General features: G+C 40.8%; 1 protein-coding gene across 3 annotated transcripts in view; it reads left to right on the top strand.

The window, feature by feature from the left end:
• Positions 1–13,874, top strand: part of arhgap46a (Rho GTPase activating protein 46a) — a 51,267-nt gene that overhangs the window by 17,306 nt on the left and 20,087 nt on the right. For all 3 annotated transcript variants that reach the window (XM_061784551.1, XM_061784550.1, XM_061784549.1), the window contains exon 2: positions 6,079–6,555. In XM_061784551.1, coding sequence (XP_061640535.1) covers positions 6,079–6,555 — 477 coding nt within the window. The remainder of the gene's footprint in view (positions 1–6,078; positions 6,556–13,874) is intronic.

Genomic DNA, 13,874 nt, shown 5'->3' with positions numbered 1-13,874 from the left:
CTGAGCCGCTTCTCCTCACTAGGGTCGCGGGCGTGCTGGAGCCTATCCCAGCTGTCATCGGGCAGGAGGCGGGGTACACCCTGAACTGGTTGCCAGCCAATCGCAGGGCACATAGAAACAAACAACCATTCACACTCACAGTCATGCCTACGGGCAATTTAGAGTCTCCAATTAATGCATGTTTTTGGGATGTGGGAGGAAACCGGAGTGCCCGGAGAAAGCCCACGCAGGCACAGGGAGAACATGCAAAGTCCACAGAGGCGGGGCCGGGGATTGAATCCGGGTCCTCAGAACTGTGAGGCTGACGCTCTAACCAGTCGGCCACCGTGCCGCCCCTACCATTTATTTTTCAAAAAAAATCTGTCCTTTCTACCCCACCTGACAATTCACTATATTGACGGGGATTTTCAAATGAAAAGTCAGTGCTTGAAGTAGGGCTGTCATTATCGAGTCTTTTTAGAATCAATTATCCTATCAACTATTCCATCGAGTAATCGCCCATCACCAAATAAAAAAAAAAAATGCATACATTTTATTCTCATTTATACTCATTCTCTGGAAGCTCAAGAGTAGAAGAAAGTAGCAAAATATAAGGTTAATAAATACATTTTTCACAGATTAGGAAGAATATATGCCTATAAGTATTGTTATATTACCTGTCTGTATGTGTTACTATGGTTTGTGTTTGAATATTCGTTATTTGAAGGTAAATCACTTCCCTGACCAAATGCTAATATTAGCTAGCCTGTCAATAGAGTTTTCCATTGACTGTTAGGATTAATCTGATGATTTCTATAACGATGTGTCTTGTATTTAAATACAAAATGAGGGTAATTATTTTTTGTTGTGCGCTTAGTATGACAATAAACTCCAACTAGGGCATCATAAATAGCTTAAAGCACGGTCAGAGAGGGCAGATTAACAGTCTACAAGCTGCTATATGAGGCTAGCAGTGTTAGCTTCGGTTTATTGTCTTGAGGCTAACCCGAATTTCTGCGCGTTTATGAAGCTATTATAAACTGTCCAAACAATACAATGAGGGGAAAAAGAGAAATGTGTGCTGCTTTTCACGTCAGAAGTACTGTATATTATCCTGTATTTTTTTTCCAAATTGCAATATACAGTATATTGTAGGGTTTTTAAAAAAAATACAATATCATGCAGGCATACTTTCGGTGGATATTCTTCTGCCACAAAATACCAAAGGAGGCAATCAGTGATGATGATGGTTCAAATTCCCAAAAAGTTTCTTTGCAATGTATTTTTCACTTTTTTTTTTTTTTTTTTTTTGGGGTGTTCGACGTTCAACACTGTAGCCTAAACTCTTGGGTGCTTTCTGTCCATCATTTAGGTTGTATTGTGCAACTTGCAGTGCTGAACAAGGACACAAGGCTTCATGTTGGCTTATTTCAAGTCAATGTATTGTCCAGTCCTCTGTGTTTACTGCTGCTGGGAAAAGTGCCAGCTACATTTTGGCATTGCTGTGGAACAATGGAGCAGATTCCATGAGCTATATGCTATTGTTTCCCTTACACTGGCGGACCTGCTCTCATTTCTAGTTATTTTTGGAGTCGACTGTCAGTTCTGGATGATAGATTTATTTCTCCTTCATAAGGAGAACTCTGGCCCATTGGACTTAAAAGTAGCAAGGTGGTTAAGAATGGGTGCTGATGCGAACTTCTCCACGTGTTTGTTGCTATTAGTCGGTTTATACCTGCAAGACCCCAAGGCAGGCTTCTTTGTGCATTTGTCAAGCTATATTTTTAGTTGCTCTGAAGTGACCACAGTATGCACAAGCTTCTCCTTGACACAGAAAGGCAAAGGCCCTGTGTACTGTACAAGTACTGAGTCTAACAGAGGCTGGGTTTCTTACATTTCAATTATGTGAATAAGAACTGTGTCAAAGCCCTGAGAAAATTATGAGGTTATGAGTTTTTTCAGTGGTTCAACTGTGTAATGCATTATAGGAAATCAAGGTCCTTTGTCTTTAAAAGTCTAAAAATTGTTCCATACAAATAATGCTTCTGCAATCTAAATGTATTATTTTAAATACAAACAGTAGCAATGAAAAACCTCTGTCATTTTGCTGGAAACAGACAAGTGCTCAGTCTTTCAGTTCAACAACTGTGTGTGCAGTTAATTTTATATCAATAAAAAACATTTCTGTCAGAGATTTGCTAAACGGGTGCAGACTGCATTCCAAACCATTTATGAACATTCTCAGGATAAGGCCAGCTGCCACGGTACATTGGAGATCTGCTCTCTCTACTTTTTTGCCTTTTCAGTCAGAAATTACTCATTTGCTTGGTATTACGAAAGCCGCTCACCAAGAAAGAATAACAATGAGTTCTGCTGTGCTCAGTCTTCTTTTGTTAATAATGTTCATTCTGAGCAATCACATTTTGATTGCATATTTACTTGTCATTGTGCATTGACAGGCAAATGTAGCACTCCAGTTTTGTTTTACACAATCCGTGTGATGGAGTTCTCTCATGTCGAGTACTCCCTGAAGTGATGTTTCAGGAATTTCTGGACCTGAACTCCGGACTGTCTTCCTGCTTATCTGGCCTTGTCAACAAAGCCCAGCAGGTTCACACTCTGCTCTAAATGCTGTTTATTTTTCTAGAGGGAACAGTCCTTACGCAACCACTGCACCATGTGCTAGGGAAACTGTCAGCCATGGCCTCAACCGTTGACCCTCGAAGCCTGGCTTCCTGTTGGGTGTTTGGGACACTGTCCGGCATGTTGAATTCTCTGCTGTTTCCTCAGTGTCGTCACAGCGTGGAATTTTAAGATGAAACAAAAGAGTAGTATGACACACAGACTCTTTAGCCCATATGGATACAACATATGGATTTTACCGCACATGGGAAAACTACGTTAAGATAGATCATAAGCCTTGCATTTAAACGCTTCTTTTGAAGGGCAGGAGTAGGATGAAGGCTCTCGAATGTGTGGGAGTGGTATTGACTGTTCGGCCTGGGCATTCAATGCCCCATTATATACAATGTTTCCTGTCCAAGTGTCGCACATCGTCGGGCTTTGGGGCTGTTTACACAAGACCATTTGAACTAATAACGGCTATAAATAGGTGTTATTGTGCCTTTTTATCTACACACATTTTAGAAATGCAAACATTTGAAAAACGGTCTCAAAATTGAAGAGTTGGTTAAACGATAACATAGCGTTACTGTTCTTGTGTAAACATTAGAAATGGTAGTCTTTAAAAATGTAGCACATGCATGCACGTGTTACGTGTTTAGTCTTGGCATGTTTAAGTATAGTCAAAACAGTAATGGCGTAACACAGCACGGTAGTTGTAATTTGTATTTGTTGTACCTCTCCAGCAAATAGTTTACTGTACCGCTAATGTTTTCCACCAACCAGCCCAGGATCTTTGAGTTCCTGGTAGCAGGGGCTCTTGGTAGCAAAAGGCTCCTGTGGCGCATGTGGTTTGTGTTTCACACGCACTTATTAGTTCAGGGTAGCTTAAGTAAATGAGGCTGATATTGCTCAATACTGACACCTACTGGATGTAAAAAAATATGGTATTTCAAGCTTTCAGGTTGGCTTATTTTATATTTTAATCTAAATTTCAAATATTTTGATACCTTTAAAGCCTAACCCTTTATCCAGGTGAGGCAATTGAGAACTCATTCTCATTTGCAATGCCAACCTGGCTGTATGCAGTCTTTGAGGTAGGAAGTTAAATTGTATACAGGCGCATTTCAATGAATTAGAATATATTTACTATATTTCCTGAAGCCTTACACAGTTCCACTACAAATTTGAAAACAATAAATCACATCTATAGTCATCTGAAGGCTTCTACATTTATTTATATATTTATTCAAAAAGTTTTTCTAATGTCTTCACATTTGAGCAATTAGATTTTTCTTCATGCTAGTTCTCCAGCTTTCGGCCATCTGAGATGATGAAAAATAATTTTAAGCTACTGTATATCTTTACAATTCAGGATAACATTGTTCTCAGTCTTACCACGTTTGCAGCACTTACCTTCAAACATATTTAATGTATTTAGAAACAAAACACGACAATAAGTTTGGTTCAACTTTAATGCTGACATCCGATTTAATTTGTATATTTATTTACACTTGTGACACATCTGTTATGAAACAAAAAGAATGCGCAGATGTCCAAATTACACATAAATAACTGGTACTAAGTGTCAACACTGGGCAGCAACAGCAGAGAAGTAAACCATAATCAGTAAATAAACAAAACAAATAATAAATGTTACAAACCATTACGTTGGCCTGGACTGGCTCTTCCCCTTAGTGCACCTTCACATTACTCCACTGGCTGCCATCAAGAATTTTAAACAATCAACACAGCTTCAAATTAACCATAATTACACCATATACAGTACAATATAATGGTCTATGCTTTTGATGTAGTTTAGATTTACAGTTTTTAATGCATTTATTTGTGTTGTCCGATCTGTGTATTTCTGTGTGTTTCTATTATTATTTTACGCTGCAGTCACATGGGCAGATATCCGATATGTATCATATTTTTATCCACATTCAAAAGATGCCTTGTTTAGATATGAGGATATCTGATTGCATGCATTGTTTTGTTTTTCCAAATTCAAAACTGCTTGGAAAAAGTTGCAAAATGTAGAAATGTGTGGACACTGTGTTCTCTCAAATTCCAGGGTTAAAAGGCAGCGTAAAAACACCGGGCACATTTGGCCGCATAAGGTCAGGGCTGCTCTTGTGGTGTGTGGGATTGGACCAGATGGCCTCCCAGCATCGAGCACACAGACACGACTGGATAGCATGAGGGACACTCCTACAGCCTCTTTCTGGTTTTCTTATGTTAGCTGCCAACTGTAATAATGTAATATGTTTACTTGATTAGGTACAATCAAGCAAAGTAACTCCAGGCTTTTCAGTTAAAATAAAAAACAGCAGTTGTTCCCACACTGTTGCACTGGCACAGATGACCGGCACCATACCCTTCTGTGTCCTTTTCTGTGGCCAGGGTCCACACAGGGTGGACCTGGCTTCAGTAATGGGGAACAAATGTGGCTATAAGACAGTGAAGATAGTACTATGCATGTCTGCTTCACATCCTCTCTGATCATCACTGATTGTCTATCCAGAAAAGTCAACACAAACAACCGTGGCAGGGGAGATTCTAAACAAACAGATCTTCGTCTGGAGAAACCTGGGAGAACATCTAACCCAACATTCAATCCAATCATTGACACAACCCTTTTTGTGAGCTTTTTAACAAAGAGAAGTAGTGTTAATAATAGCGCCAGACACTAGGTAAGAGAGGCCTTTTCAGCACTCTTGTGCCACGTATTTGAGCCCAGTTGAGATTATGGAACTAGATCAGGAGATTTAAGGCATATTAGCACACCAGATACAAACTACTCCTTTTGCATGTATCATGAGACATTATTTTACAGAATGTAATACTCATTATGGATATCGTTGAGTTGATATGCCATTAGTGCCATGTAGTGTTCTTGAAATGTCGTTAATGAGCTGACTTTTGTGACTGTGTTCCTAGTTTATCTGTGCGACTGTGCCCTTTGTACTTTTCTAGAAACTGGGTTGTCCCCGAATCTATTTTCAGTATTTTTATTTTTTGACCTCGCTACTGTCTTTTTTTGTTTTGTTTTGTTTTTTTGGTGTACATGTATTCTGCTGAGTTGGCTGTTGTTACTCTGTGATTGTAGCTAAGCGCAGTGGTTTTTGTTAGTGGCAATCAGCCGCATATGTTTCTCTTTGTGCCCTGCTGACACCATGCCTGGTGGCTCACTGGGTGTGTCCACCTGTCACCATATTCAGAAGAAACACACAAGCACCATCGCTGCACTGTTGCCTATTACCTTCCAAATAAATGACATCATTCGAAGCCTGCACACATACAGGTAGCAATTATATATTTTTTAAACTCCATCCATACTACATCGGCAACAACTCTAGCCGTCACTTTTGACAAAGACAAAAGACAATCGACTGTTGAGAATTATGGCTGTGTAAGTTTACAATCTTCCCTGATGAATAATTTTTTTTGTCTATCTCTCTTGTTTTTATCCAGCTCTGATTGGGTGGAGATCCTGGAGCCACGCTCCCGTGAGCGCATGTATGTGAACTTGACCACCGGGGAGTGCGGATGGGATCCTCCTCTAGGTGCTCCCGTCCGTCAGGCCGATGGTAACCAGTGGTGGGAGCTCTTTGACCCCCAAAGTGGCCGCTTCTACTACTACAACTCTACAGGGCTGCGCACAGTCTGGCATCGGCCACAAGGAGCAGATATAGTGCCCCTCTCCCAGCTTCAGGCTATGAAGCGCTGTAGTGAGGCCAAGCGGGCGGGAGTGGGTGCGGAGAGGCAGCAGCATGTGACCACAGGGAGTATCAGCAGTGTGGGGAGTCAGGGTCCATGCACCTCTCTGCCTGAGCAAGATGGAGACAACCCTGGGACAACTGAGGTGACTTCTAACCTAGAGCTGGACCCAGCAGTGGATGTCAGGTCACAGGCAGACGGATGCAGCAATGAAAACAAAGAACCACAGAGGTAAGACCAGATAATACTGCAGTTGTCTATACAGTAAGTGGAGTGGGAATTGTGGTTTATCGTCCGTAGATCAGGTTACCAGGGGAAATTGTGAACATAGAATGTGGCATAGTGTGTCATAATTGCTTTCAAATGCTTCTGAAATGAGAACTCAAAGCATTATTTTGACATTTGACCATCTGGGTCAATCTGAAACTGTGTTTCCATTTTCCTTCACTTATCTAACAGTTCCACATGTTCCATGCTCTCTTTTCTACTGCCTTTGAACATAATTCAACTCTTTCAACAAATGGTTACCAACTGCTGAGAATGCTCAGTTATACATATTGCAGGGTGGGACATTCCCTCCTCTATCCTTGGTTCCCTGATGCAGAATGGCCCCAAACAGTAAGTCATTCAGAGAACCCACATATGTTTCATGTTGTGGCCTCATCTAAACCACCATCTCCTCCCTTGGATTCCGTGCATGCCACTTCTGTTTCGTCTGGCAAACGGCCACTGCAACTATCTTAGTGTCCTTCTGTGTACTGACCAGCACCCGAAGCTGCTCTGCTCCACTGCCCATTTTATTTTCCTAAAACAAATCAGGCTCCAGGCCATCAAAGACTGTAAGGCCTGTTAAGTATGAGAGTATGTGCGGTTACATGAGAGGCAAGTAAGAGAGTGTTGCCTGTGATTAATAACAAGCTGAGCCGCGACATTCCAGCTGCACACGAACAAGGCAAACTCGACAAAATTTTCAAAGGATATGCCATGGTGACTTTGGCTCTTTCACACTCTTCGTTTCTGTGACCTTATCATTTACAATTACATAGAATTACAGGATGAACTAATTGCTTAGTCATGTCTTCAGAATGAAACTACTGTCGACTTTGCTGTGTGTCTTTGCAGTGTGTGTGTGGAGAGCTAAAACTACCCACTGGGTCCCACTCTGCCCTAGTGACTCAACCTTTCTCAGAACCCTTTCTATCTATTTCTTAGCACAATGGTCAGCTGTGTTCTTTAGGGGCTGAATAGTGTTTTGCCCACAGGTCCTCAATACCATAAAGTGGTGCCTTGCGATACGAGTGACTAACTTAAGAGTTCGTCAAGATACGAGCCGTCATTCGGCCAATTTCTTTGCTTTAACTTGCGAGTGCAGACTCGAGATACTGTACGAGCGCTGTATGGTGGCACTCAGCTCACTTTGGCAAATTGTGAACAGTTCTTAAAAAAAAAGAGCCTTCGGGCTGTTTATTTATTGTCAATCCCAGTTGAAGTTTACTGTCAAATTTAACTACTACACCTTTTTATTTAAAACAACCACATAGCTTAGCCTTTCAGTCCAGTAGCTTAATGCTAACAATAAACAACATCTGGTAGATAGACAGTAGTACTCAGTTATGTATTCTTTATCTTCTGCGCAGAATGACAATATTATGGAGTGTTATTTTTACTCACTGAATACAAATGACACCATTTTTTTTGGGGGGGGGGGCGTAAGAGACTGAAATGGATTAATGCCATTTCCATTCATTTCAATGAGAAAATATGATTTGAGATATGAGTGTTTTGAGTTACAAGCACAATCACTAAACAAATTTAACGCTTATCTCAAGGCACGACTCTGTTTCGCCATATGGCCCTCTCACATGCTCACCAATCAACATGTCTTGCCAAGAAATTAGAAACCATGTCAGAATTCACAGAGCAGGTGAAATGTGCATGGCTCGAATTAAGCAGTCTCGCATCGCAATTTGTGAGCCAAAATTAGCATTTTGTGCCTCTAAAAACACATTGAAAATCTTGACTTGACTTGAAAACTAAAAGTGCGAATCATTTTTGCTGCGGAGACGGTGGCAGAGACGGAGCACACGGGCATATGCGACTCAACGCGCGTCACCGATACGTGGATATGGAAGTGAAGCTATTCGGTAGAGGAGCGGGAAGACAGAGGTTGCAAGATGGAACGCGACGGTGAATTGAGAAGCGAAAAAGACAGAGAATGGCAAAAGTGTGGGAGCATTTCACAGTGAAATGCAAGACGAGCACCCATTCGTTGTAACACGGACCTTTCTCTCCGCCGAAGACGACGAGTATGAAGTTAACATGGCACAAGTCAGTGACGTGAACGTTAGTCTACCTTACTAACATAACGTTAGACCTGCGTGCTGCGGAATGTCTCTGTTGATTATTAGTACCGTCAAATGTGTGGCTTGTTTATTACAAGTACAGTATCACGCAACCATAGCGGTACATACAGGGTGCTTTTTGGTCAGTGTGACATAATGTATTAATATGTCACACAATGCTAAAATACTAGGTGCTTAAGTGAAAATGCACTTTTTTTTAATCAATGCCTTTTATACACAATGTGAATTTAAGAAATACAAACTGTTAATTATTGAACCAATGAGTTAAACGTTATTAAATGGAAGGTCTTATTTTCTCTTATATTCAAAATAACTAAAATATAGTTTATCCAAATAATCAATTCGGTAGAATTTTCAGTAGGATTCTCCAGTACTAAAATATTTGTTGGCTGCAGCCCTACATTCGTGTCCCCATTATATTCTCGTATTTCTATTGTTTAATAAAATCCTTGCTTCGGGTGTCTGAGGGAAATCTCAAAGCTGCAAAATCTCCTCAAAGCTCCTCAAAATTAGAAAGTTGCTCCTCAAACAAAGAAATTATTAGCAAAACTGCTCCTCGAAGAAAAAAATATATTTCGAGCCTTGATGTGACAGTCAAAATGGATGAAACAAGCCCTGAGACATGCTTGTCTATAGTCAGAGCTCCACCTTATTGATAGTGACATGGATGAAAGAGGGAGGGAGAAAGATGAAATAAAATAAATATAAAGTTGGAAGGGTCATAGTGGTTTGTGGTTTCACATAATTGCCCCTGCTTTATGAAAGCGAGTTAGACCCTCTGATGTAGACAGAATATTATCGTATTCTATTTTGAATATATCTTCCATATTACATTTCTCTGCTGGTTTACGTATCTTTATTGCTGAGATCTCAGTCGAGATTGTAGCTTTTGAAAAACAAAGCAGTTCTCTTGGGCATGCTGGTTGTTCCACTACCAGTTTCCTTTTGTTCTGGGATATTAACATCTGCTCATAATAGATAAGAAATCTTGAAATGTTTCCAAACAGCACAACAGTGTGTTATTCACAAATAACTAATGTTTTGTGTCTATCCTTCTGTTTTGTCTGTATGTATCTGCCATTAAGTGTAGCATGATAGAGGATCTGTTTCTCATTGACAAAAGTCCAGTCTTTCCCACAGGACCGGAATGTATTTGTGGTGGTGGGTGTTTGGTGGCTGGTCGGGGCTTTTGGGTGGGTGGGGGGGTCTTTTAAGTTAAACGAACACTTCCGGAATATCTTTTAATAAATTAAAATATTTCAATAAAAAAATACAAGCGCTTAAATAAATAAATAAATGCAAACAAATTAATAATGTAAAATCAATTACAGGGCTCAACACTAACTTTTCCATTGGTAGCACTGACCATGCATGATGTGTGTAGTAATTGGCATACCTTAGTTTTGTATAAAATAAAGATTGTCAGTGACTCGTTATAGCTGAAAAATATTTTACTGTGAATATAAAGTTTGTCTGCAACAAGCAGCGGCTGACTAAACAGGTCGTTTCTTTTATATAATTTTAAAAGACATCAGGGAAACAAACATGCATGTCCAGATCAAAATAAAGCATAACAAAAGGCATGCAAGTGTTTGCATATATTCAGTTTTTTCTTTTTTACTTTTCATAAATGCTGTACTTAATTAACATAACGGCAGCATAACTAACTTAATATCAGCATACATGGGTGTTTGGAGTAAGGGAAAAAAGCAATGAGTGTGATTTGAATTGGACTTTACACTGATTTTATCGGGCTGATTGGTATCGGCCGATATTTAGCATTTTATGCTGATCGGCTTTAATGTCATAATTCGTCGATCCGATCAGTGATGTCGTTGATCGTCTCCGCAATAGACATTTATTCTGCGTCGCCATCGTACACAGTATATTTGAATCCAAAAGGTAGTTTATGTTTAGCCTTGTCGCTCGTCTTTTGACGTACTATTGTAAATATCTGACGGCCAATAAAGTTGACGGCGGTGAGGAACAGACAACACGTCTGAGACAGACAACACTTAATGCCCGGATCAGACACGATTGCACTATGTCAGACTACTGCAATAAAATCTTGTATTCCGATAATACCACATCCCGCGTTTTACGATCATTGGGCTTTATCTTGTCAACTCAAATGCGACCGGGTACAATCGTTACCGTGCCGACGACAGCAAGAGTGGAGCGCACGGACTTTGTATTATAAGGACAAAATGGGGGAAAGCGTGTGCTGGTGCTCACCGGTGCTCAGGGCAGGAGAGGACGTTCGTTTAAGGCTTGCTTGAGGTATGTTCACGTACTTTGAATACGATACGGCTCGCAAGCAGGCAACAAAATTTGATGTAGCCTAGCAAGCTAGAGGTACCACGAACGGTTGGACGTAAACATGGCGCCGTTCTGTCGAATCATGCTGTAAAGTTTCGGTGTGGGTGAAGTAATTTAAGTAAAACTAAAGTAACTTAATTACAGTAAGTTAGCACCCATTATTTTTGTCATGTAATGTTGGTTTGACCTGACTGATTAGAATACACGATCTGATTAGAGCAGTGATTGCCATCCTTTAATGAGCCAAGGAACATATTTTACAATTGAAAAATTGATGCGGAGGAAGGTATTTTTTTTATTTATATTTGCTCCAATGGGGCTCTTCCTCATAAACAACCTGTTCATCAATATGAGTCCCGTGATTGTTTTTCTGCTAACATCAACTGTCTAGTTATAAATGTAAGATATCACCAACCAAACCTAATGCTTCCTCTAGAGAAGTGATTTTCAACCTTTATGGAAGCAAGGAACATATTTTACAATTGAAAAAATCTCACGGCACACCGACAAACAAAAATGTCCCAAAAAGTGGACTGTAATTACTGTATGTACTTCCTGCCATCTAATAATTCCTGCCATTTATCATTTGTTCTGTCTGTCACTATGCCTAAATAGATGAATAAAGATACATTATTTATTGTAAATATAATTTTTTGAGCAATTAAGTACACAAGTATATACAGTAAATGATAGGTCATTTGAATAGACACATTCCTCCATCTTGTGATCAGATCGGTGATCGGTTATCGTTTTTTTCAACTCTCTGATCGGTGATCGGCACCAAAAATCCTGATCATGTAAAGCCTAATTTGAATATAAAATGTGTATTTGTTAGCAAAAGAGCGGAACTTGATTTTCGGTATCAATGTAGTTTTTTTTTTTTCAAAACATTTAGTGCGGTGCATAAAAATAAAACTTTTTCAAAATGATTTAACTGTAGAACTTGTGGGTTTACAGTATGAGTCCCGTGGCAGTATGACGTGAAGTAGGACGCTGACGTTCACAGTTGCATATCTATCCTTATTTGTTTCACAAATATCATTTACATAACTTTGAACATGAATAATTGGGGATAAAGGAGTCAACAAAGTTAGGTTACGCATGGGGGGGGACTCGCCGTGCTCGCCACTGCAACGTTAGTTCGCTTCATGTTATAGTCTTTTTGCGACGTAATCCTAAACTTGAAAGGTCCTGACGACCGTACGTAGGCTTTTCCCAATATGGAGTGTCGTTTCCAAGCGAAAATACACACAACTACAAACAAAATTGTGCCTTTTTGCCTATACACATTTTAGAAATGCAAACATTTGAAAAACGGTCTCAAAATTCCTTCAATTCCTGGCTTCAATTCCTTGTCTTGCAGTATGTCAAATGCGGCATTTTTCCGCAAGCTGGAGGAGCTACTGCCTGGGAAGGTTTTTTTAACTTTTCTCCCGACTGACTTAATTGGACCAGAGAATCCCCGCTGGCCAGCCTCACTCCGGTGTTCGTCTCCTCTGGCCCCGATTGAGGAAGACGTACACATCTGTTTGGGCTTGGACCTCTGCCCCTTAGCTTGACCGAGTCAGCCAGCGGTGGACCTTGCCATTGTGCTTGGTATCCGCCCCGCAACGTCAACTCGACGAGCACAGAGTTTGTCCAGCCTGCTACTTGGCCACCAAGTGCGGCTCAGCTGGAAAACGTAAAGATCGGTGTTTGGAAGTTTTGCTTTTCAATGTATTTGAATCCTCTTTCTAACCTTGCGTAACGCCGCATAATGGCAGCCCTGTGAATGGAAAAAGTCAACGCCTACTGATGTCTGTCAACCAATCAGCATTAGTCAGCACAGCCCGCCCCCTCAAAGAGTTCCTGTTAGGTCTTAGCTCTCGGAAGACCCTACCCCCCAGGAGGAACCTTCTGTACAGTGGTAGTTTTTTTTGGTGGGGACACAGGGGAACACAAGCTACCAGGGTAGCAAGGGGGAAAAAAGAGCACCGTGTGCTGTGACGAGACGCCATTATACGCCGGCTGGAGCAGTGTCACTGGCGTGGGGAAGGATCGATACTGTTTCAAATGTTAATACCACTGATATCAGAAGAACGATTCTCGAAATTAAATATCAATACTTTTGATTTCTCGTCATTTGAGGGCCTGTGTTTTCCGTATCGTATCAGAAAGGAAATCGGTGGTATGGATCATTAGCAGACACACAGAAGGAGCACATCAAGGCACAAATTCGTGCAACAAAAGCCAAAATCAATTTGTGGAGGCCAAAATTTAATTGTGGTGGCCCGCCACAATGAGGACGGGCATTTGATGCTGCACATGCTGATTCCCTCTGCTAGGGTTGGGCATCGAGAATCGTAAACCGATTGGACCCGGGACTAAAGTTCCGGTTCTCCCGGAATCGTTAAAATTTTTACATTTCGGTTCCCAATTTCAATGCCTAGTCCGCCGGCCCCGAAGAAGTGGCGAAAACCAACGAAGAAGCAGCGAAAACCAACAAAGAAGAACGCTGTATGTATGTCGCCGCCGATCGATGTCCGTCGGGAGATTCAGGAAGTCGCAGCAGCCTGCTGTGAAAACCTCTCCACATGTCACGACAGGTGGTGAAGCGGCAGCAGTTTACAACCCTCAAAGTTATAATCAAATGGATAAAAGTTCTCGTAAACCACATCGCAAGGGCACTAGCACGTTAACTTTTCTCACACACACAGAGAAAAGAGATAAGGATCAACAAAACCATTAAAAACATATCAGTAAGAACGAGAGGAGTGCTGGGTCGTGGCCACGTCAGCCAACAGTTGTTCATTTGCGGCAATTTTTATTATTGTTTTTGTTTACATAGTAATTATTTTATGCCTCAAAAACGAAAATAATATTTTAAGC

The sequence above is a fragment of the Phyllopteryx taeniolatus genome, chromosome 9, assembly GCF_024500385.1.
Source record: "Phyllopteryx taeniolatus isolate TA_2022b chromosome 9, UOR_Ptae_1.2, whole genome shotgun sequence".
In the NCBI taxonomy this organism is placed as follows: Eukaryota; Metazoa; Chordata; class Actinopteri; order Syngnathiformes; family Syngnathidae; genus Phyllopteryx; species Phyllopteryx taeniolatus.
Note: the sequence above shows the minus strand (reverse complement) of the source record. Positions and strands in the feature narration are given on the sequence as shown.